The sequence below is a fragment of the Engystomops pustulosus genome, chromosome 9 (assembly GCF_040894005.1).
Source record: "Engystomops pustulosus chromosome 9, aEngPut4.maternal, whole genome shotgun sequence".
Taxonomy (NCBI): domain Eukaryota; kingdom Metazoa; phylum Chordata; class Amphibia; order Anura; family Leptodactylidae; genus Engystomops; species Engystomops pustulosus.
The window spans coordinates 107,053,271-107,080,215 of record NC_092419.1 but is presented as its reverse complement, the minus strand read 5'-3'; the positions used below and the strand labels follow the sequence as shown (position 1 = coordinate 107,080,215).

At 38.6% G+C, this 26,945-nt stretch overlaps 2 protein-coding genes across 3 annotated transcripts in view; both read left to right on the top strand.

Annotated features, from left to right (window-relative positions):
- LOC140077360 (olfactory protein-like) overlaps window positions 1-25,300 on the top strand; it is a 29,840-nt gene extending 4,540 nt beyond the window's left edge. The window contains exons 2-8 of the mRNA XM_072124451.1: window positions 1,196-1,343; window positions 20,009-20,145; window positions 20,232-20,302; window positions 20,726-20,836; window positions 23,503-23,604; window positions 24,824-24,849; window positions 25,151-25,300. Coding sequence (XP_071980552.1) covers window positions 1,251-1,343; window positions 20,009-20,145; window positions 20,232-20,302; window positions 20,726-20,836; window positions 23,503-23,604; window positions 24,824-24,843 — 534 coding nt within the window. The 5' untranslated portion in view covers window positions 1,196-1,250 and the 3' untranslated portion in view covers window positions 24,844-24,849; window positions 25,151-25,300. The remainder of the gene's footprint in view (window positions 1-1,195; window positions 1,344-20,008; window positions 20,146-20,231; window positions 20,303-20,725; window positions 20,837-23,502; window positions 23,605-24,823; window positions 24,850-25,150) is intronic.
- LOC140077847 (lipocalin) overlaps window positions 1-26,945 on the top strand; it is an 83,053-nt gene that overhangs the window by 19,294 nt on the left and 36,814 nt on the right. The gene's annotated exons all lie outside the window — the stretch shown is intronic.

The window sequence follows — 26,945 nt, the reverse complement described above, 5'->3', positions numbered from 1 at the left end:
TATTGTTCTTCTCATCTCCTCATATTGTGTCCTCTCATCTCCCCCTCATATTGTGGCCTCTCATCTCCTCCTCATATTGTGGCCTCTCATCTCCTCCTCATATTGTGGCCTCTCATCTCCTCCTCATATTGTGGCCTCTCATCTCCTCCTCATATTGTGGCCTCTCATCTCCTCCTCATATTGTGGCCTCTCATCTCCTCCTCATATTGTGGCCTCTCATCTCCTCCTCATATTGTGACCTCTCATCTCCCCCTCATATTGTGGCCTCTCATCTCCCCCTCATATTGTGACCTCTCATCTCCCCCTCATATTGTGGCCTCTCATCTCCTCCTCATATTGTGGCCTCTCATCTCCTCCTCATATTGTGGCCTCTTATCTCCCCCTCATATTGTTCTTCTCATCTCCTCATATTGTGGCCTCTCATCTCCCCCTCATATTGTTCTTCTCATCTCCTCATATTGTGGCCCTTCTCATCTCCCCCTCATATTGTTCTTCTCATCTCCTCATATTGTGGCCCTTCTCATCTCCCCCTCATATTGTGTCCCCTCATCTCCTCCTCCTAGGGGGTTGGACATTGGGGCACATTTACTAAGGATCCGTCGGACGCATTTCCCTTGGGTTTTCCCAAATTTTTTCATTTTGCGCTGAATTACCCCCGGTTTTTGGCGCACGCGATCAGATTGTGGTGCATCGGCGCCGGCTTTCATGCAACACAGATCGGGGGGCGACTGTAGGACAACCCAACTGATTCGGACAAAGTGCCGAATTTAAAAACCAAATTGTGTCGCACTCACTTGCACCGGGAAAAAGATGGTGAACTCCGGCGGACCTCAGCGGGGAAGCGACACCTGCAGGAAGTTGGACGCATGATCTTAGTGAATCGCGGCAGCTCCGAATCCTCCTCGGACATTCCGGGTCGGTGGCGTCAATGGGACGGGTAAGTAAATGTGCCCCATTATCATTTCCATTGTGGGGCTGAGAAGTAATCCCACAGCCGGACCACTCACTGTACAATGTGCAACTCTGCATAAAATATCACGGATTCATTTCACCCTTTTGGCACCTGTTCTGCTTGTGGTGACATTGATCCCTCAACCAGCAGAACCAGAGGCGCCAATTACATAATGCAAGATTCTCCAACAATGGATTTTTATGTTTGGTATTTTACAATTGTCACCAATTTGTGTATAAATAGAGAGGCTCGGAGTCAGGAACCTCACATCTACTCACTACTCCTCACTACCACAACCATGATCCAATATACCGCAGCCATCCTGCTCCTCCTCTCCATCCAATGCCAGGCTCAGGAGGTGAAGCCTCAGGAAAACTTGGACATGCACAAAGTAAGTTGAGTATTATAGTAGTTATATTCCTGTACATAGGGGGTAGTATTATAGCAGTTATAGTCTTGTACATAGGGGGCAGTATTATAGTAGTTATATTCTTGTACATAGGGGGCAGTATTATAGTAGTTATATTCTTGTACATAGGGGGCAGTATTATAGTAGTTATATTCCTGTACATAGGGGGCAGTATTATAGTAGTTATATTCCAGTACATAGGGGCAGTATTATAGTAGTTATATTCCTGTACATAGGGGGCAGTATTATAGTAGTTATATTCCTGTACATAGGGGGCAGTATTATAGTAGTTATATTCTTGTACATAGGGGGCAGTATTATAGTAGTTATATTCTTGTACATAGGGGGCAGTATTATAGTAGTTATATTCTTGTACATAGGGGGCAGTATTATAGTAGTTATATTCTTGTACATAGGGGGCAGTATTATAGTAGTTATATTCCTGTACATAGGGGGCAGTATTATAGTAGTTATATTCCAGTACATAGGGGCAGTATTATAGTAGTTATATTCCTGTACATAGGGGGCAGTATTATAGTAGTTATATTCCTGTACATAGGGGGCAGTATTATAGTAGTTATATTCCTGTACACAGGGGGCAGTATCATAGTAGTTATATTCTTGTACATAGCGGCAGTATTATAGTAGTTATATTCCTGTACATAGGGGGCAGTATTATAGTAGTTATATTCCTGTACATAGGGGGCAGTATTATAGTAGTTATATTCCTGTACATAGGGGGCAGTATTATAGTAGTTATATTCCTGTACATAGGGGGCAGTATTATAGTAGTTATATTCTTGTACATAGGGGGCAGTATTATAGTAGTTTTATTCTTGTACATAGGGGGCAGTATTATAGTAGTTATATTCCTGTACATAGGGGGCAGTATTATAGTAGTTATATTCTTGTACATAGGGGGCAGTATTATAGTAGTTATATTCCTGTACATAGGGGCAGTATTATAGTAGTTATATTCCTGTACATAGGGGGCAGTATTATAGTAGTTATATTCTTGTACATAGGGAGCAGTATTATAGTAGTTATATTCTTGTACATAGGGGGCAGTATTATAGTAGTTATATTCCTGTACATAGGGGGCAGTATTATAGTAGTTATATTCCTGTACATAGGGGGCAGTATTATAGTAGTTATATTCCTGTACACAGGGGGCAGTATCATAGTAGTTATATTCTTGTACATAGCGGCAGTATTATAGTAGTTATATTCCTGTACATAGGGGGCAGTATTATAGTAGTTATATTCCTGTACATAGGGGGCAGTATTATAGTAGTTATATTCCTGTACATAGGGGGCAGTATTATAGTAGTTATATTCCTGTACATAGGGGGCAGTATTATAGTAGTTATATTCTTGTACATAGGGGGCAGTATTATAGTAGTTTTATTCTTGTACATAGGGGGCAGTATTATAGTAGTTATATTCCTGTACATAGGGGGCAGTATTATAGTAGTTATATTCTTGTACATAGGGGGCAGTATTATAGTACTTATATTCCTGTAAATAGGGGCAGTATTATAGTAGTTATATTCCTGTACATAGGGGGCAGTATTATAGTAGTTATATTCTTGTACATAGGGAGCAGTATTATAGTAGTTATATTCTTGTACATAGGGGGCAGTATTATAGTAGTTATATTCCTGTACAGAGGGGGCAGTATTATAGTAGTTATATTCCTGTACATAGGGGGCAGTATTATAGTAGTTATATTCCTGTACACAGGGGGCAGTATCATAGTAGTTATATTCTTGTACATAGCGGCAGTATTATAGTAGTTATATTCCTGTACATAGGGGGCAGTATTATAGTAGTTATATTCCTGTACATAGGGGGCAGTATTATAGTAGTTATATTCCTGTACATAGGGGGCAGTATTATAGTAGTTATATTCCTGTACATAGGGGGCAGTATTATAGTAGTTATATTCTTGTACATAGGGGGCAGTATTATAGTAGTTTTATTCTTGTACATAGGGGGCAGTATTATAGTAGTTATATTCCTGTACATAGGGGGCAGTATTATAGTAGTTATATTCCTGTACATAGGGGGCAGTATTATAGTAGTTATATTCTTGTACATAGGGGGCAGTATTATAGTAGTTATATTCTTGTACATAGGGGGCAGTATTATAGTAGTTATATTCTTGTACATAGGGGGGCAGTATTATAGTAGTTATATTCCTGTACATAGGGGGCAGTATTATAGTAGTTATATTCTTGTACATAGGGGGCAGTATTATAGTAGTTATATTCTTGTACATAGGGGGCAGTATTATAGTAGTTATATTCTTGTACATAGGGGGCAGTATTATAGTAGTTATATTCTTGTACATAGGGGGCAGTATTATAGTAGTTATATTCTTGTACATAGGGGGCAGTATTATAGTAGTAATATTCTTGTACATAGGGGGCAGTATTATAGTAGTTATATTCTTGAACATAGGGGGCAGTATTACAGTAGTTATATTCCTGTACATAGGGGGCAGTATTATAGTAGTTATATTCCTGTACATAGGGGGGCAGTATTATAGTAGTTATATTCTTGTACATAGGGGGCATTATTATAGTAGTTATATTCTTGTACATAGGGGGCAGTATTATAGTAGTTATATTCCTGTACATAGGGGGCAGTATTATAGTAGTTATATTCCTGTACATAGGGGGCAGTATTATAGTAGTTATATTCTTGTACATAGGGGGCAGTATTATAGTAGTTATATTCTTGTACATACGGGGCAGTATTATAGTAGTTATATTCTTGTACCTAGGAGCAGTATTATAGTAGTTATATTCTTGTACATACGGGACAGTATTATAGTAGTTATATCCTTGTACATAGGGGACAGTATTATAGTAGTTATATTCTTGTACATAGGGGTAGTAATATAGTAGTTATATTCTTATACATAGGAGGCAGTATTATAATAGTTATATTCTTGTACATAGGGGACAGTATTATAGTAGTTATATTCCTGTACATAGGGGGCAGTATTATAGTAGTTATATTCTTGTACATAGGGGGCAGTATTATAGTAGTTATATTCTTGTACATAGGGGGCAGTATTATAGTAGTTATATTCTTGTACATAGGGGTAGTAATATAGTAGTTATATTCTTATACATAGGAGGCAGTATTATAATAGTTATATTCTTGTACATAGGGGACAGTATTATAGTAGTTATATTCCTGTACATAGGGGGCAGTATTATAGTAGTTATATTCTTGTACATAGGGGGCAGTATTATAGTAGTTATATTCTTGTACATAGGGGGCAATATTATAGTAGTTATATTCTTGTACATAGGGGACAGTATTATAGTAGTTATATTCCTGTACATAGGGGGCAGTATTATAGTAGTTATATTCCTGTGCATAGGGGGCAGTATTATAGTAGTTATATTCCTGTACATAGGGGGCAGTATTATAGTAGTTATATTCTTGTACATAGGGGGCCGTATTATAGTAGTTATATTCCTGTACATAGGGGGCAGTATTATAGTAGTTATATTCCTGTACATAGGGGGCAGTATTATAGTAGTTATATTCCTGTACACAGGGGGCAGTATTATAGTAGTTATATTCTTGTACATAGCGGCAGTATTATAGTAGTTATATTCCTGTACATAGGGGGCAGTATTATAGTAGTTATATTCTTGTACATAGGGGGCAGTATTATAGTAGTTATATTCTTGTACATAGGGGGCAGTATTATAGTAGTTATATTCTTGTACATAGGGGGCAGTATTATAGTAGTTATATTCCTGTACATAGGGGGCAGTATTATAGTAGTTATATTCCTGTACATAGGGGGCAGTATTATAGTAGTTATATTCTTGTACATAGGGAGCAGTATTATAGTAGTTATATTCTTGTACATAGGGGGCAGTATTATAGTAGTTATATTCCTGTACATAGGGGGCAGTATTATAGTAGTTATATTCCTGTACATAGGGGGCAGTATTATAGTAGTTATATTCCTGTACATAGGGGGCAGTATTATAGTAGTTATATTCTTGTACATAGGAGGCAGTATTATAGTAGTTATATTCTTGTACATAGGGGGCAGTATTATAGTAGTTATATTCCTGTACATAGGGGGCAGTATTATAGTAGTTATATTCTTGTACATAGGGAGCAGTATTATAGTAGTTATATTCTTGTACATAGGGGGCAGTATTATAGTAGTTATATTCCTGTACATAGGGGGCAGTATTATAGTAGTTATATTCCTGTACACAGGGGGCAGTATTATAGTAGTTATATTCTTGTACATAGCGGCAGTATTATAGTAGTTATATTCCTGTACATAGGGGGCAGTATTATAGTAGTTATATTCCTGTACATAGGGGGCAGTATTATAGTAGTTATATTCTTGTACATAGGGGGCCGTATTATAGTAGTTATATTCCTGTACATAGGGGGCAGTATTATAGTAGTTATATTCTTGTACATAGGGGGCAGTATTATAGTAGTTATATTCTTGTACATAGGGGGCAGTATTATAGTAGTTATATTCTTGTACATAGGGGGCAGTATTATAGTAGTAATATTCTTGTACATAGGGGGCAGTATTATAGTAGTTATATTCTTGAACATAGGGGGCAGTATTACAGTAGTTATATTCCTGTACATAGGGGGCAGTATTATAGTAGTTATATTCCTGTACATAGGGGGGCAGTATTATAGTAGTTATATTCTTGTACATAGGGGGCATTATTATAGTAGTTATATTCTTGTACATAGGGGGCAGTATTATAGTAGTTATATTCCTGTACATAGGGGGCAGTATTATAGTAGTTATATTCCTGTACATAGGGGGCAGTATTATAGTAGTTATATTCTTGTACATAGGGGGCAGTATTATAGTAGTTATATTCTTGTACATAGGGGGCAGTATTATAGTAGTTATATTCTTGTACCTAGGAGCAGTATTATAGTAGTTATATTCTTGTACATACGGGACAGTATTATAGTAGTTATATCCCTGTACATAGGGGACAGTATTATAGTAGTTATATTCTTGTACATAGGGGTAGTAATATAGTAGTTATATTCTTATACATAGGAGGCAGTATTATAATAGTTATATTCTTGTACATAGGGGACAGTATTATAGTAGTTATATTCCTGTACATAGGGGGCAGTATTATAGTAGTTATATTCTTGTACATAGGGGGCAGTATTATAGTAGTTATATTCTTCTACATAGGGGGCAGTATTATAGTAGTTATATTCTTGTACATAGGGGTAGTAATATAGTAGTTATATTCTTATACATAGGAGGCAGTATTATAATAGTTATATTCTTGTACATAGGGGACAGTATTATAGTAGTTATATTCCTGTACATAGGGGGCAGTATTATAGTAGTTATATTCTTGTACATAGGGGGCAGTATTATAGTAGTTATATTCTTGTACATAGGGGGCAATATTATAGTAGTTATATTCTTGTACATAGGGGACAGTATTATAGTAGTTATATTCCTGTACATAGGGGGCAGTATTATACTAGTTATATTCTTGTACACAGGGGGCAGTATTATAGTAGTTATATTCTTGTACATAGGGGGCAGTATTATAGTAGTTATATTCTTGTACATAGGGGGCAGTATTATTGTAGTTATATTCTTGTACATAGGGGGCAGTATTATAGTACTTATATTCCTGTACATAGGGGCAGTATTATAGTAGTTATATTCCTGTACATAGGGGGCAGTATTATAGTAGTTATATTCTTGTACATAGGGGGCAGCATTATAGTAGTTATATTCTTGTAGATAGGGGGCAGTATTATAGTAGTTATATTCCTGTGCATAGGGGGCAGTATTATAGTAGTTATATTCCTGTACATAGGGGGCAGTATTATAGTAGTTATATTCTTGTATATAGGGGGCCATATTATAGTAGTTATATTCCTGTACATAGGGGGCAGTATTATAGTAGTTATATTCCTGTACATAGGGGGCAGTATTATAGTAGTTATATTCCTGTACACAGGGGGCAGTATTATAGTAGTTATATTCTTGTACATAGCGGCAGTATTATAGTAGTTATATTCCTGTACATAGGGGGCAGTATTATAGTAGTTATATTCCTGTACATAGGGGGCAGTATTATAGTAGTTATATTCTTGTACATAGGGGGCAGTATTATAGTAGTTATATTCTTGTACATAGGGGGCAGTATTATAGTAGTTATATTCTTGTACATAGGGGGCAGTATTATAGTAGTTATATTCCTGTACATAGGGGGCAGTATTATAGTAGTTATATTCCTGTACATAGGGGGCAGTATTATAGTAGTTATATTCTTGTACATAGGGAGCAGTATTATAGTAGTTATATTCTTGTACATAGGGGGCAGTATTATAGTAGTCATATTCCTGTACATAGGGGGCACTATTATAGTAGTTATATTCCTGTACATAGGGGGCAGTATTATAGTAGTTATATTCCTGTACATAGGGGGCAGTATTATAGTAGTTATATTCTTGTACATAGGAGGCAGTATTATAGTAGTTATATTCTTGTACATAGGGGGCAGTATTATAGTAGTTATATTCCTGTACATAGGGGGCAGTATTATAGTAGTTATATTCTTGTACATAGGGAGCAGTATTATAGTAGTTATATTCTTGTACATAGGGGGCAGTATTATAGTAGTTATATTCCTGTACATAGGGGGCAGTATTATAGTAGTTATATTCCTGTACACAGGGGGCAGTATTATAGTAGTTATATTCTTGTACATAGCGGCAGTATTATAGTAGTTATATTCCTGTACATAGGGGGCAGTATTATAGTAGTTATATTCCTGTACATAGGGGGCAGTATTATAGTAGTTATATTCTTGTACATAGGGGGTCGTATTATAGTAGTTATATTCCTGTACATAGGGGGCAGTATTATAGTATTTATATTCCTGTACATAGGGGGCAGTATTATAGTAGTTATATTCCTGTACATAGGGGGCAGTATTATAGTAGTTATATTCTTGTACATAGGGAGCAGTATTATAGTAGTTATATTCTTGTACATAGGGGGCAGTATTATAGTAGTTATATTCCTGTACATAGGGGGCAGTATTATAGTAGTTATATTCCTGTACATAGGGGGCAGTATTATAGTAGTTATATTCCTGTACATAGGGGGCAGTATTATAGTAGTTATATTCTTGTACATAGGAGGCAGTATTATAGTAGTTATATTCTTGTACATAGGGGGCAGTATTATAGTAGTTATATTCCTGTACATAGGGGGCAGTATTATAGTAGTTATATTCTTGTACATAGGGAGCAGTATTATAGTAGTTATATTCTTGTACATAGGGGGCCGTATTATAGTAGTTATATTCCTGTACATAGGGGGCAGTATTATAGTAGTTATATTCTTGTACATAGGGGGCAGTATTATAGTAGTTATATTCTTGTACATAGGGGGCAGTATTATAGTAGTTATATTCTTGTACATAGGGGGCAGTATTATAGTAGTAATATTCTTGTACATAGGGGGCAGTATTATAGTAGTTATATTCTTGAACATAGGGGGCAGTATTACAGTAGTTATATTCCTGTACATAGGGGGCAGTATTATAGTAGTTATATTCCTGTACATAGGGGGGCAGTATTATAGTAGTTATATTCTTGTACATAGGGGGCATTATTATAGTAGTTATATTCCTGTACATAGGGGGCAGTATTATTTTAGTTATATTCCTGTACATAGGGGGCAGTATTATAGTAGTTATATTCTTGTACATAGGGGGCAGTATTATAGTAGTTATATTCTTGTACATAGGGGGCAGTATTATAGTAGTTATATTCTTGTACCTAGGAGCAGTATTATAGTAGTTATATTCTTGTACATACGGGACAGTATTATAGTAGTTATATCCCTGTACATAGGGGACAGTATTATAGTAGTTATATTCTTGTACATAGGGGTAGTAATATAGTAGTTATATTCTTATATATAGGAGGCAGTATTATAATAGTTATATTCTTGTACATAGGGGACAGTATTATAGTAGTTATATTCCTGTACATAGGGGGCAGTATTATAGTAGTTATATTCTTGTACATAGGGGGCAGTATTATAGTAGTTATATTCTTCTACATAGGGGGCAGTATTATAGTAGTTATATTCTTGTACATAGGGGTAGTAATATAGTAGTTATATTCTTATACATAGGAGGCAGTATTATAATAGTTATATTCTTGTACATAGGGGACAGTATTATAGTAGTTATATTCCTGTACATAGGGGGCAGTATTATAGTAGTTATATTCTTGTACATAGGGGGCAGTATTATAGTAGTTATATTCTTGTACATAGGGGGCAATATTATAGTAGTTATATTCTTGTACATAGGGGACAGTATTATAGTAGTTATATTCCTGTACATAGGGGGCAGTATTATACTAGTTATATTCTTGTACACAGGGGGCAGTATTATAGTAGTTATATTCTTGTACATAGGGGGCAGTATTATAGTAGTTATATTCTTGTACATAGGGGGCAGTATTATTGTAGTTATATTCTTGTACATAGGGGGCAGTATTATAGTACTTATATTCCTGTACATAGGGGCAGTATTATAGTAGTTATATTCCTGTACATAGGGGGCAGTATTATAGTAGTTATATTCTTGTACATAGGGGGCAGTATTATAGTAGTTATATTCTTGTACATAGGGGGCAGTATTATAGTAGTTATATTCCTGTGCATAGGGGGCAGTATTATAGTAGTTATATTCCTGTACATAGGGGGCAGTATTATAGTAGTTATATTCTTGTATATAGGGGGCCATATTATAGTAGTTATATTCCTGTACATAGGGGGCAGTATTATAGTAGTTATATTCCTGTACATAGGGGGCAGTATTATAGTAGTTATATTCCTGTACACAGGGGGCAGTATTATAGTAGTTATATTCTTGTACATAGCGGCAGTATTATAGTAGTTATATTCCTGTACATAGGGGGCAGTATTATAGTAGTTATATTCCTGTACATAGGGGGCAGTATTATAGTAGTTATATTCTTGTACATAGGGGGCAGTATTATAGTAGTTATATTCTTGTACATAGGGGGCAGTATTATAGTAGTTATATTCTTGTACATAGGGGGCAGTATTATAGTAGTTATATTCCTGTACATAGGGGGCAGTATTATAGTAGTTATATTCCTGTACATAGGGGGCAGTATTATAGTAGTTATATTCTTGTACATAGGGAGCAGTATTATAGTAGTTATATTCTTGTACATAGGGGGCAGTATTATAGTAGTCATATTCCTGTACATAGGGGGCACTATTATAGTAGTTATATTCCTGTACATAGGGGGCAGTATTATAGTAGTTATATTCCTGTACATAGGGGGCAGTATTATAGTAGTTATATTCTTGTACATAGGAGGCAGTATTATAGTAGTTATATTCTTGTACATAGGGGGCAGTATTATAGTAGTTATATTCCTGTACATAGGGGGCAGTATTATAGTAGTTATATTCTTGTACATAGGGAGCAGTATTATAGTAGTTATATTCTTGTACATAGGGGGCAGTATTATAGTAGTTATATTCCTGTACATAGGGGGCAGTATTATAGTAGTTATATTCCTGTACACAGGGGGCAGTATTATAGTAGTTATATTCTTGTACATAGCGGCAGTATTATAGTAGTTATATTCTTGTACATAGGGAGCAGTATTATAGTAGTTATATTCTTGTACATAGGGGGCAGTATTATAGTAGTTATATCCCTGTACATAGGGGGCAGTATTATAGTAGTTATATTCTTGTACATAGGGGGCAGTATTATAGTAGTTATATTCCTGTACATAGGGGGCAGTATTATAGTAGTTATATTCTTGTACATAGGGGGCCGTATTATAGTAGTTATATTCCTGTACATAGGGGGCAGTATTATAGTATTTATATTCCTGTACATAGGGGGCAGTATTATAGTAGTTATATTCCTGTACATAGGGGGCAGTATTATAGTAGTTATATTTTTGTACATAGGGAGCAGTATTATAGTAGTTATATTCTTGTACATAGGGGGCAGTATTATAGTAGTTATATTCCTGTACATAGGGGGCAGTATTATAGTAGTTATATTCCTGTACATAGGGGGCAGTATTATAGTAGTTATATTCCTGTACATAGGGGGCAGTATTATAGTAGTTATATTCTTGTACATAGGAGGCAGTATTATAGTAGTTATATTCTTGTACATAGGGGGCAGTATTATAGTAGTTATATTCCTGTACATAGGGGGCAGTATTATAGTAGTTATATTCTTGTACATAGGGAGCAGTATTATAGTAGTTATATTCTTGTACATAGGGGGCAGTATTATAGTAATTATATTCCTGTACATAGGGGGCAGTATTATAGTAGTTATATTCCTGTACACAGGGGGCAGTATTATAGTAGTTATATTCTTGTACATAGCGGCAGTATTATAGTAGTTATATTCCTGTACATAGGGGGCAGTATTATAGTAGTTATATTCCTGTACATAGGGGGCAGTATTATAGTAGTTATATTCTTGTACATAGGGGGCAGTAATATAGTAGTTATATTCTTGTACATAGGGGGCAGTATTATAGTAGTTATATTCTTGTACATAGGGGGCAGTATTATAGTAGTTATATTCCTGTACATAGGGGGCAGTATTATAGTAGTTATATTCCTGTACATAGGGGGCAGTATTATAGTAGTTATATTCTTGTACATAGGGAGCAGTATTATAGTAGTTATATTCTTGTACATAGGGGGCAGTATTATAGTAGTTATATTCCTGTACATAGGGGGCAGTATTATAGTAGTTATATTCCTGTACATAGGGGGCAGTATTATAGTAGTTATATTCCTGTACATAGGGGGCAGTATTATAGTAGTTATATTCTTGTACATAGGAGGCAGTATTATAGTAGTTATATTCTTGTACATAGGGGGCAGTATTATAGTAGTTATATTCCTGTACATAGGGGGCAGTATTATAGTAGTTATATTCTTGTACATAGGGAGCAGTATTATAGTAGTTATATTCTTGTACATAGGGGGCAGTATTATAGTAGTTATATTCCTGTACATAGGGGGCAGTATTATAGTAGTTATATTTCTGTACATAGGGGGCAGTATTATAGTAGTTATATTCCTGTACATAGGGGGCAGTATTATAGTAGTTATATTCTTGTACATAGGGAGCAGTATTATAGTAGTTATATTCTTGTACATAGGGGGCAGTATTATAGTAGTTATATTCCTGTACATAGGGGGCAGTATTATAGTAGTTATATTCCTGTACATAGGGGGCAGTATTATAGTAGTTATATTCCTGTACATAGGGGGCAGTATTATAGTAGTTATATTCTTGTACATAGGGGGCAGTATTATAGTAGTTATATTCTTGTACATAGGGGGCAGTATTATAGTAGTTATATTCCTGTACATAGGGGGCAGTATTATAGTAGTTATATTCTTGTACATAGGGGGCAGTATTATAGTAGTTATATTCCTGTACATAGGGGGCAGTGTTATAGTAGTTATATTCCTGTACATAGGGGGCAGTGTTATAGTAGTTATATTCCTGTACATAGGGGCAGTATTATAGTAGTTATATTCCTGTACATAGGGGGCAGTATTATAGTAGTTATATTCTTATACATAGGAGGCAGTATTATAATAGTTATATTCTTGTACATAGGGGGCAGTATTATAGTAGTTATATTCCTGTACATAGGGGACATTATTATAGTAGTTATATTCCTGTACATAGGGGGCAGTATTATAGTAGTTATATTCTTGTACATAGGGGGCAATATTATAGTAGTTATATTCTTGTACATAGGGGACAGTATTATAGTAGTTATATTCCTGTACATAGGGGGCAGTATTATAGTAGTTATATTCTTGTACACAGGGGGCAGTATTATAGTAGTTATATTCTTGTACATAGGGGGCAGTATTATAGTAGTTATATTCTTGTACATAGGGGGCAATATTATAGTAGTTATATTCTTGTACACAGGGGGCAGTATTATAGTAGTTATATTCTTGTACATAGGGGCCAGTATTATAGTAGTTATATTCCTGTACATAGGGGCCAGTATTATAGTAGTTATATTCCTGTACATAGGGGGCAGTATTATAGTAGTTATATTCTTGTACATAGGGGGCAGTATTATAGTAGTTATATTCTTGTACATAGGGGCAGTTTTATAGTAGTTATATTCTTGAACATAATGGGCAGTATTATAGTAGTTATATTCTTGTACATAGGGGGCAGTATTATAGTACTTATATTCCTGTACATAGGGGCAGTATTATAGTAGTTATATTCCTGTACATAGGGGGCAGTAATATAGTAGTTATATTCTTGTACATAGGGAGCAGTATTATAGTAGTTATATTCTTGTACATAGGGGGCAGTATTATAGTAGTTATATTCCTGTACATAGGGGGCAGTATTATAGTAGTTATATTCCTGTACATAGGGGGCAGTATTATAGTAGTTATATTCCTGTACACAGGGGGCAGTATCATAGTAGTTATATTCTTGTACATAGCGGCAGTATTATAGTAGTTATATTCCTGTACATAGGGGGCAGTATTATAGTAGTTATATTCCTGTACATAGGGGGCAGTATTATAGTAGTTATATTCCTGTACATAGGGGGCAGTATTATAGTAGTTATATTCCTGTACATAGGGGGCAGTATTATAGTAGTTATATTCTTGTACATAGGGGGCAGTATTATAGTAGTTTTATTCTTGTACATAGGGGGCAGTATTATAGTAGTTATATTCCTGTACATAGGGGGCAGTATTATAGTAGTTATATTCCTGTACATAGGGGGCAGTATTATAGTAGTTATATTCTTGTACATAGGGGGCAGTATTATAGTAGTTATATTCTTGTACATAGGGGGCAGTATTATAGTAGTTATATTCTTGTACATAGGGGGGCAGTATTATAGTAGTTATATTCCTGTACATAGGGGGCAGTATTATAGTAGTTATATTCTTGTACATAGGGGGCAGTATTATAGTAGTTATATTCTTGTACATAGGGGGCAGTATTATAGTAGTTATATTCTTGTACATAGGGGGCAGTATTATAGTAGTTATATTCTTGTACATAGGGGGCAGTATTATAGTAGTAATATTCTTGTACATAGGGGGCAGTATTATAGTAGTTATATTCTTGAACATAGGGGGCAGTATTACAGTAGTTATATTCCTGTACATAGGGGGCAGTATTATAGTAGTTATATTCCTGTACATAGGGGGGCAGTATTATAGTAGTTATATTCTTGTACATAGGGGGCAGTATTATAGTAGTTATATTCTTGTACATAGGGGGCAGTATTATAGTAGTTATATTCCTGTACATAGGGGGCAGTATTATAGTAGTTATATTCCTGTACATAGGGGGCAGTATTATAGTAGTTATATTCTTGTACATAGGGGGCAGTATTATAGTAGTTATATTCTTGTACATAGGGGGCAGTATTATAGTAGTTATATTCTTGTACCTAGGAGCAGTATTATAGTAGTTATATTCTTGTACATACGGGACAGTATTATAGTAGTTATATCCCTGTACATAGGGGACAGTATTATAGTAGTTATATTCTTGTACATAGGGGTAGTAATATAGTAGTTATATTCTTATACATAGGAGGCAGTATTATAATAGTTATATTCTTGTACATAGGGGACAGTATTATAGTAGTTATATTCCTGTACATAGGGGGCAGTATTATAGTAGTTATATTCTTGTACATAGGGGGCAGTATTATAGTAGTTATATTCTTGTACATAGGGGGCAGTATTATAGTAGTTATATTCTTGTACATAGGGGGCAAAATTATAGTAGTTATATTCCTGTACATAGGGGGCAGTATTATAGTAGTTATATTCTTGTACATAGGGGCAGTATTATAGTAGTTATATTCTTGTACATAGGGGGCAGTATTATAGTAGTTATATCCTTGTACATAGGGAGCAGTATTATAGTAGTTATATTCTTGTACATAGGGGACAGTATTATAGTAGTTATATTCCTGTACATAGGGGGCAGTATTATAGTAGTTATATTCTTGTACACAGGGGGCAGTATTATAGTAGTTATATACTTGTACATAGGGGGCAGTATTATAGTAGTTATATTCTTGTACATAGGGGGCAGTATTATTGTAGTTATATTCTTGTACATAGGGGGCAGTATTATAGTACTTATATTCCTGTACATAGGGGCAGTATTATAGTAGTTATATTCCTGTACATAGGGGGCAGTATTATAGTAGTTATATTCTTGTACATAGGGGGCAGTATTATAGTAGTTATATTCTTGTACATAGGGGGCAGTATTATAGTAGTTATATTCCTGTGCATAGGGGGCAGTATTATAGTAGTTATATTCCTGTACATAGGGGGCAGTATTATAGTAGTTATATTCTTGTACATAGGGGGCCGTATTATAGTAGTTATATTCCTGTACATAGGGGGCAGTATTATAGTAGTTATATTCCTGTACATAGGGGGCAGTATTATAGTAGTTATATTCCTGTACACAGGGGGCAGTATTATAGTAGTTATATTCTTGTACATAGCGGCAGTATTATAGTAGTTATATTCCTGTACATAGGGGGCAGTATTATAGTAGTTATATTCCTGTACATAGGGGGCAGTATTATAGTAGTTATATTCTTGTACATAGGGGGCAGTATTATAGTAGTTATATTCTTGTACATAGGGGGCAGTATTATAGTAGTTATATTCCTGTACATAGGGGGCAGTATTATAGTAGTTATATTCCTGTACATAGGGGGCAGTATTATAGTAGTTATATTCTTGTACATAGGGAGCAGTATTATAGTAGTTATATTCTTGTACATAGGGGGCAGTATTATAGTAGTTATATTCCTGTACATAGGGGGCAGTATTATAGTAGTTATATTCCTGTACATAGGGGGCAGTATTATAGTAGTTATATTCTTGTACATAGGAGGCAGTATTATAGTAGTTATATTCTTGTACATAGGGGGCAGTATTATAGTAGTTATATTCCTGTACATAGGGGGCAGTATTATAGTAGTTATATTCTTCTACATAGGGAGCAGTATTATAGTAGTTATATTCTTGTACATAGGGGGCAGTATTATAGTAGTTATATTCCTGTACATAGGGGGCAGTATTATAGTAGTTATATTCCTGTACACAGGGGGCAGTATTATAGTAGTTATATTCTTGTACATAGCGGCAGTATTATAGTAGTTATATTCCTGTACATAGGGGGCAGTATTATAGTAGTTATATTCCTGTACATAGGGGGCAGTATTATAGTAGTTATATTCTTGTACATAGGGGGCCGTATTATAGTAGTTATATTCCTGTACATAGGGGGCAGTATTATAGTAGTTATATTCCTGTACATAGGGGGCAGTATTATAGTAGTTATATTCCTGTACATAGGGGGCAGTATTATAGTAGTTATATTCTTGTACATAGGGAGCAGTATTATAGTAGTTATATTCTTGTACATAGGGGGCAGTATTATAGTAGTTATATTCCTGTACATAGGGGGCAGTATTATAGTAGTTATATTCCTGTACATAGGGGGCAGTATTATAGTAGTTATATTCCTGTACATAGGGGGCAGTATTATAGTAGTTATATTCTTGTACATAGGAGGCAGTATTATAGTAGTTATATTCTTGTACATAGGGGGCAGTATTATAGTAGTTATATTCCTGTACATAGGGGGCAGTATTATAGTAGTTATATTCTTGTACATAGGGAGCAGTATTATAGTAGTTATATTCTTGTACATAGGGGGCAGTATTATAGTAGTTATATTCCTGTACATAGGGGGCAGTATTATAGTAGTTATATTCCTGTACACAGGGGGCAGTATTATAGTAGTTATATTCTTGTACATAGCGGCAGTATTATAGTAGTTATATTCCTGTACATAGGGGGCAGTATTATAGTAGTTATATTCCTGTACATAGGGGGCAGTATTATAGTAGTTATATTCTTGTACATAGGGGGCAGTATTATAGTAGTTATATTCTTGTACATAGGGGGCAGTATTATAGTAGTTATATTCCTGTACATAGGGGGCAGTATTATAGTAGTTATATTCCTGTACATAGGGGGCAGTATTATAGTAGTTATATTCCTGTACATAGGGGGCAGTATTATAGTAGTTATATTCTTGTACATAGGGAGCAGTATTATAGTAGTTATATTCTTGTACATAGGGGGCAGTATTATAGTAGTTATATTCCTGTACATAGGGGGCAGTATTATAGTAGTTATATTCCTGTACACAGGGGGCAGTATTATAGTAGTTATATTCTTGTACATAGCGGCAGTATTATAGTAGTTATATTCCTGTACATAGGGGGCAGTATTATAGTAGTTATATTCCTGTACATAGGGGGCAGTATTATAGTAGTTATATTCTTGTACATAGGGGGCAGTATTATAGTAGTTATATTCTTGTACATAGGGGGCAGTATTATAGTAGTTATATTCTTGTACATAGGGGGCAGTATTATAGTAGTTATATTCCTGTACATAGGGGGCAGTATTATAGTAGTTATATTCTTGTACATAGGGAGCAGTATTATAGTAGTTATATTCTTGTACATGGGGGCAGTATTATAGTAGTTATATTCCTGTACATAGGGGGCAGTATTATAGTAGTTATATTCCTGTACATAGGGGGCAGTATTATAGTAGTTATATTCCTGTACATAGGGGGCAGTATTATAGTAGTTATATTCCTGTACATAGGGGGCAGTATTATAGTAGTTATATTCTTGTACATAGGAGGCAGTATTATAGTAGTTATATTCTTGTACATAGGGGGCAGTATTATAGTAGTTATATTCCTGTACATAGGGGGCAGTATTATAGTAGTTATATTCTTCTACATAGGGAGCAGTATTATAGTAGTTATATTCTTGTACATAGGGGGCAGTATTATAGTAGTTATATTCCTGTACATAGGGGGCAGTATTATAGTAGTTATATTCCTGTACACAGGGGGCAGTATTATAGTAGTTATATTCTTGTACATAGCGGCAGTATTATAGTAGTTATATTCCTGTACATAGGGGGCAGTATTATAGTAGTTATATTCCTGTACATAGGGGGCAGTATTATAGTAGTTATATTCCTGTACATAGGGGGCAGTATTATAGTAGTTATATTCTTGTACATAGGGAGCAGTATTATAGTAGTTATATTCTTGTACATAGGGGGCAGTGTTATAGTAGTTATATTCCTGTACATAGGGGGCAGTATTATAGTAGTTATATTCCTGTACATAGGGGGCAGTATTATAGTAGTTATATTCCTGTACATAGGGGGCAGTATTATAGTAGTTATATTCTTGTACATAGGGGGCAGTATTATAGTAGTTATATTCTTGTACATAGGGGGCAGTATTATAGTAGTTATATTCCTGTACATAGGGGGCAGTATTATAGTAGTTATATTCTTGTACATAGGGGGCAGTATTATAGTAGTTATATTCCTGTACATAGGGGGCAGTGTTATAGTAGTTATATTCCTGTACATAGGGGGCAGTATTATAGTAGTTATATTCCTGTACATAGGGGCAGTATTATAGTAGTTATATTCCTGTACATAGGGGCAGTATTATAGTAGTTATATTCCTGTACATAGGGGACAGTATTATAGTAGTTATATTCTTGTACATAGGGAGCAGTATTATAGTAGTTATATTCTTGTACATAGGGGGCAGTATTATAGTAGTTATATTCTTGTACATAGGGGGCAGTATTATAGTAGTTATATTCCTGTACATAGGGGGCAGTATTATAGTAGTTATATTCCTGTACATAGGGGGCAGTATTATAGTAGTTATATTCTTGTACATAGGGAGCAGTATTATAGTAGTTATATTCTTGTACATAGGGGGCAGTGTTATAGTAGTTATATTCCTGTACATAGGGGGCAGTATTATAGTAGTTATATTCCTGTACATAGGGGGCAGTATTATAGTAGTTATATTCCTGTACATAGGGGGCAGTATTATAGTAGTTATATTCTTGTACATAGGGGGCAGTATTATAGTAGTTATATTCTTGTACATAGGGGGCAGTATTATAGTAGTTATATTCCTGTACATAGGGGGCAGTATTATAGTAGTTATATTCTTGTACATAGGGGGCAGTATTATAGTAGTTATATTCCTGTACATAGGGGGCAGTGTTATAGTAGTTATATTCCTGTACATAGGGGGCAGTATTATAGTAGTTATATTCCTGTACATAGGGGCAGTATTATAGTAGTTATATTCCTGTACATAGGGGCAGTATTATAGTAGTTATATTCCTGTACATAGGGGACAGTATTATAGTAGTTATATTCTTGTACATAGGGAGCAGTATTATAGTAGTTATATTCTTGTACATAGGGGGCAGTATTATAGTAGTTATATTCTTGTACATAGGGGGCAGTATTATAGTAGTTATATTCCTGTACATAGGGGGCAGTATTAAACTAGTTATAATATCTATTAGGAATATAACTATACTTTAATAGCGCCCCCTCTCTTCATGAATTATCTCCTCAGTTTTCAGGTAAGTGGTATGGCATTGTAGCCGCATCAAACTGCCCAATGTTTCTACAAATGAAGAAGGGTATGACCCTCCCTACTGTGATTTATTCCGTGGATGGAAATGTTGTGAAGAACAAAGCAGCCTTTAAGACGTAAGTAACTTCCGGCCACTTTTCTAGGTTGATAAATAATCTGTAGGTGAATGATACAATGTTTTCTTCCTATTTCCTAATCTTAGACCCGATGGCTGCAAGCAGATGGAGGCCGTCTTTACCACCATCGCCAATGGTCATTATACTCATAAATCAGGTCAGTACCTGACATCAGACCCCCCTCCCCCCATCTCACCCCCTACGACACCCCCCGGATGTGAGCAGGAGCAGATCAGGACAACGTTTCTAGTTCTGAATATAAACAATAAATATCTTCAGTCACTGACAGCAAACAGAGATTTTGAAAATGATAGAGATAGCAGAATTTGTACAAGAGAATGAAGCCAGCAGAACAGCCCCATTCTCTGTCTAGTGGCCAAACTGTGTTACTGCAGCTCAGCCCCAATATGCTGCATTACCTGGCCTGGCCACTGCATGGAGTAGGGAGCTGTACTTCTTTCAGGATCAGAATCAGTTGATGATGGGGGGGTCCCGGCCATCACCCCCCCATATTATATAGATCCTGATACATACTGGTGTCACTGGTCTTCCCATATAATAATCATTTTTTCCCTTGCAGTGCATGGAGACAATGAGGTCATCATCATTGGCACAGACTACTTGTTATTCGCCATGGAATATACAAAGACTGTCCATGAGGGACAGACCTGCATAACCCTCAAACTGCTAGGTAAGTGATGCAGGAAGCTGGGTAAAGGGGAGACCCTCTAAATAGCCTGGGCAGAGAGAATCCCACCACTGAAACCTCCAGCGATCACCTGCAGATCCTTTATAGTGAACTAGCTGTAGCCCCCGGCGTTGTCCGGGATAGTAAATAACTGCTATAACAAAAAAGAATGGGTTAACAAAAAGTATTTTATATGTATCTATAGACTATCTCCGTCACTGACACTGTCTGTCTCAGGCAGTCTCCGTCACTGACACTGTCTGTCTCAGGCAGTCTCTGTCACTGACACTGTCTGTCTCAGGCAGTCTCCGTCACTGACACTGTCTGTCTCAGGCAGTCTCTGTCACTGACACTGTCTGTCTCAGGCAGTCTCTGTCACTGACACTGTCTGTCTCAGGCAGTCTCCGTCACTGACACTGTCTGTCTCAGGCAGTCTCCGTCAATGACACTGTCTGTCTCAGGCAGTCTCCGTCAATGACACTGTCTGTCTCAGGCAGTCTCCGTCACTGACACTGTCTGTCTCAGGCAGTCTCTGTCACTGACACTGTCTGTCTCAGGCAGTCTCTGTCACTGACACTGTCTGTCTCAGGCAGTCTCTGTCACTGACACTGTCTGTCTCAGGCAGTCTCCGTCACTGACACTGTCTGTCTCAGGCAGTCTCCGTCAATGACACTGTCTGTCTCTGGCAGTCTCCGTCACTGACACTGTCTGTCTCAGGCAGTCTCCGTCAATGACACTGTCTGTCTCTGGCAGTCTCCGTCACTGACACTGTCTGTCTCAGGCAGTCTCCGTCACTGACACTGTCTGTCTCAGGCAGTCTCCGTCACTGACACTGTCTGTCTCAGGCAGTCTCCGTCACTGACACTGTTTGTCTCAGGCAGTCTCCGTCACTGACACTGTCTGTCTCTGGCAGTCTCCGTCAATGACACTGTCTGTCTCAGGCAGTCTCTGTCACTGACACTGTCTGTCTCAGGCAGTCTCTGTCACTGACACTGTCTGTCTCAGGCAGTCTCTGTCACTGACACTGTCTGTCTCAGGCAGTCTCTGTCACTGACACTGTCTGTCTCAGGCAGTCTCCGTCACTGACACTGTCTGTCTCAGGCAGTCTCCGTCAATGACACTGTCTGTCTCAGGCAGTCTCCGTCACTGACACTGTCTGTCTCAGGCAGTCTCTGTCACTGACACTGTCTGTCTCAGGCAGTCTCCGTCACTGACACTGTCTGTCTCAGGCAGTCTCCGTCACTGACACTGTCTGTCTCAGGCAGTCTCCGTCACTGACACTGTCGGTCTCTGGCAGTCTCCGTCAATGACACTGTCGGTCTCAGGCAGTCTCCGTCAATGACACTGTCGGTCTCAGGCAGTCTCCGTCACTGACACTGTCTGTCTCAGGCAGTCTCCGTCACTGACACTGTCTGTCTCAGGCAATCTCTGTCACTGACACTGTCTGTCTCAGGCAATCTCTGTCACTGACACTGTCTGTCTCAGGCAATCTCTGTCACTGACACTGTCTGTCTCAGGCAATCTCTGTCACTGACACTGTCTGTCTCAGGCAATCTCTGTCACTGACACTGTCTGTCTCAGGCAATCTCTGTCACTGACACTGTCTGTCTCAGGCAATCTCTGTCACTGACACTGTCTGTCTCAGGCAATCTCTGTCACTGACACTGTCTGTCTCAGGCAATCTCTGTCACTGACACTGTCTGTCTCAGGCAATCTCTGTCACTGACACTGTCTGTCTCAGGCAGTCTCTGTCACTGACACTGTCTGTCTCAGGCAGTCTCTGTCACTGACACTGTCTGTCTCAGGCAGTCTCTGTCACTGACACTGTCTGTCTCAGGCAGTCTCTGTCACTGACACTGTCTGTCTCAGGCAGTCTCTGTCACTGACACTGTCTGTCTCAGGCAGTCTCCGTCACTGACACTGTCTGTCTCAGGCAGTCTCCGTCAATGACACTGTCTGTCTCAGGCAGTCTCCGTCAATGACACCGTCTGTCTCAGGCAGTCTCTGTCACTGACACCGTCTGTCTCAGGCAGTCTCTGTCACTGACACTGTCTGTCTCAGGCAGTCTCTGTCACTGACACTGTCTGTCTCAGGCAGTCTCTGTCACTGACACTGTCTGTCTCAGGCAGTCTCCGTCACTGACACTGTCTGTCTCAGGCAGTCTCCGTCAATGACACTGTCTGTCTCAGGCAGTCTCCGTCACTGACACTGTCTGTCTCAGGCAGTCTCTGTCACTGACACTGTCTGTCTCAGGCAGTCTCCGTCACTGACACTGTCTGTCTCAGGCAGTCTCCGTCACTGACACTGTCTGTCTCTGGCAGTCTCCGTCAATGACACTGTCGGTCTCAGGCAGTCTCCGTCACTGACACTGTCTGTCTCAGGCAATCTCTGTCACTGACACTGTCGGTCTCAGGCAATCTCTGTCACTGACACTGTCTGTCTCAGGCAATCTCTGTCACTGACACTGTCTGTCTCAGGCAATCTCTGTCACTGACACTGTCTGTCTCAGGCAGTCTCTGTCACTGACACGGTCTGTCTCAAGCAGTCTCTATCACTGACACTGTCTGTCTGTCTGTCTGTCTGTCTATGCCACGTCCGCAGAGATCAGGGGTGCTGTGGGATGGTGTAACACTGTTCAGTAACTGGAATTAATGCTTCTTTATCCTCAGCGAGAGACACAGCACTGCCCGATGAAATACAACATAAATTTAAGGATTTCATGCACGGCATGGGCCTCAAGGATGACGACATGGCTATATTCCCAAAAGGAGGTACATGGAGAAAACAGGATCCACATGTGGGAAGATACTGGGATATAGGATTGTAATGTGGGAATTATAGGAGTAAATTATCAGAATATGTGATATAGGATTATAATATGGGATTACGTCATATATAGGAGTGTGGGAATGTACAAAAGGACTAGAGGATTGTAATATATTAGTAATCTGGGAATGTGTGATAGAAAGGGCTTTACCTGGGGATGTACTGAGATATATACTTGTAATATAATATGGGAATACACTGGAGTGTAGGGTTATTATATGGGATTATATTGTAGTGCAGGGTTACACTATGGGATTATATTGTAGTGTAGAGTTATAATATGGAATTATATTGTAGTGTAGAGTTATAATATGGGATTATATTGTAGTGTAGGGTTATAATATGGGATTATATTGTAGTGTAGAGTTATAATATTGGATTATATTATAGTGTAGGTTTATTATATGGGAATATATTGCAGTGTAGGGTTATAATATGGGATTATATTGTAGTGTAGGGTTATAATATGGGATTATATTGTAGTGTAGGGTTATAATATGGGATTATATTGTAGTGTCAGGTTATAATATGGGATTAGATTGTAATGTAAAGTTATAAAATGGGATTATATTGTAGTGTAGGGTTATAATATGGGATTACATTGTAGTGTAGGGTTATAATATGGGATTATATTGTAGTGTAGGGTTATAATATGGGATTATATTGTAGTGTAGGGTTATTATATGGGAATATAATGCAGTGTAGGGTTATAATATGGGATTATATTGTAGTGTAGGGTTATAATATGGGATTATATTGTAGTGTAGGGTTATAATATGGGAATACACTGTAGTGTAGGGTTATAATATGGGATTATATTATAGTGTAGGGTTATTATATGGGAATATACTGCAGTGTAGGGTTATAATATGGGATTATATTGTAATGTAGGGTTATAATATGGGATTAGATTGTAGTGTAGGGTTATAATATGGGATTATATTGTAGTGAAGAGTTATAATATGGGATTATATTGTAGTGTAGGGTTATAATATGGGATTATATTGTAGTGTAGGGTTATATTATGGGGTTATATTGTAGTGTAGGGTTATATTATGGGATTATATTGTAGTGTAGGGTTATTATATGGGAATACACTGGCATATAGTGTTTTATGGGGTCTTTTTATTACAATGTTTGATACCATTTTCAATCAATTTGCAGATATTTGTGTCCCCAAGTGATTGTAGGTAAGTCTGTTTTATAATTCTAATATCTGATAATCCAGAGTGTGGTCCTGGCATATGGCTGCACAGCTATTCTCTGCAGCTCCACATACACCTGCACACCCAGCTCACACTCTATACCAATGATATGGAGGGAAGGTGTTTGCTCCTGATTTGTCCAATTTCCTAATAATCCAGAATATTTCTACTTATCTATGTATCTGTACAGACTGGCAGTGCGCGGCTTCTACCAATATTGACTGTGACAGGCGGCTGCTCCCGGGATCAGTCACCTCTGACCTTCTCTTCTGTTTATGTTTTACAGAGATTACACCAAGAGCGTCCCCCACACATCCCCCCGAAACTCTGCACATCCCCCCGAATCTCTGCACATCCCCCCGAATCTCTGCACATCCCCCCACACCCTCCCCGTATCATGAAATCATCTCTGATCTACTAAAACATCTAATAAATCCATAGAAAGCAAAGAATTGTCTTCTGTATTGTATGTTTACATAACTCATGTGATACAGTGTATCTAATCCTATCGTGTGTGGTCCTGCCTGCTGAACCGTGTATCTAATCCTATCGTGTGTGATAGCCTGCTGGGGTACAGTCCTGGTATCTCAGCCACTCTCTAGAGGTGCACGGCCCCATCATCATATATTTGTTTTTTGGGATCTATTGGAAAACAAGGAGAAACTTTACTTTTAGATCTTAAAGATAAACTTCTGCTTCTGGTTAATGATTCTGAGCAAATGAAAGGAAAAGTTCAAAGATGAGAAGAGAAAAGTTACGGTCAGAAATAACATCACACCTGAGATAGAATGGGGGAGACAGCGGACACCCGAAAATACATCATGTATATCCTCAGCGTCAATGTATAGGAAAGAGGACACTGCCCCTGTCCCCCAAGTGTCAGCGCGTCCCTGTCCTGTCCCCCAAGTGTCAGCGTGTCCCTGTCCTGTCCCCCAAGTGTCAGCGTGTCCCTGTCCTGTCCCCCAAGTGTCAGCGCGTCCCTGTCCTGTCCCCCAAGTGTCAGCGTGTCCCTGTCCTGTCCCCCCAAGTGTCAGCGTGTCCCTGTCCTGTCCCCCAAGTGTCAGCGTGTCCCTGTCCTGTCCCCCCCAAGTGTCAGCGTGTCCCTGTCCTGTCCCCCCAAGTGTCAGCGTGTCCCTGTCCCGTACCCCCAAGTGTCAGCGTGTAACTGTCCTGTCCCCCAAGTGTCAGCGCGTCCCTGTCCTGTCCCCCAAGTGTCAGCGTGTCCCTGTCCTGTCCCACAAGTGTCAGCGTGTCCCTGTCCTGTCCCCCAAGTGTCAGCGTGTCCCTGTCCTGTCCCCCAAGTGTCAGCGTGTCCCTGTCCTGTCCCCCAAGTGTCAGCGTGTCCCTGTCCTGTCCCCCCAAGTGTCAGCGTGTCCCTGTCCTGTCCCCCAAGTGTGAGCGTGTCCCTGTCCTGTCCCCCCAAGTGTCAGCGTGTCCCTGTCCTGTCCCCCCAAGTGTCAGCGCGTCCCTGTCCCCCAAGTGTCAGCGTGTCCCTGTCCTGTCCCCCCAAGTGTCAGCGTGTCCTTGTCCTGTCCCCCAAGTGTCAGCGTGTCCCTGTCCTGTCCCCCAAGTGTCAGCGTGTCCCTGTCCTGTCCCCCCAAGTGTCAGCGTGTCCCTGTCCTGTCTCCCCAAGTGTCAGCGTGTCCCTGTCCTGTTCCCCAAGTGTCAGCGTGTCCCTGTCCTGTCCCCCAAGTGTCAGCGTGTCCCTGTCCTGTCCCCCCAAGTGTCAGCGTGTCCCTGTCCTGTCCCCCCAAGTGTCAGCGTGTCCCTGTCCTGTCCCCCCAAGTGTCAGCGCGTCCCTGTCCTGTCCCCCCAAGTGTCAGCGTGTGCCTGTCCTGTCCCCCAAGTGTCAGCGTGTCCCTGTCCTGTCCCCCAAGTGTCAGCGTGTGCCTGTCCTGTCCCCCAAGTGTCAGCGTGTCCCTGTCCTGTCCCACAAGTGTCAGCGTGTCCCTGTCCTGTCCCACAAGTATCAGCGTGTCCCTGTCCTGTCACCCCAAGTGTCAGCGTGTCACTGTCCTGTTCCCCCAAGTGTCAGGGTGTCCCTGTCCTGTCCCCCAAGTGTCAGCGTGTCCCTGTCCTGT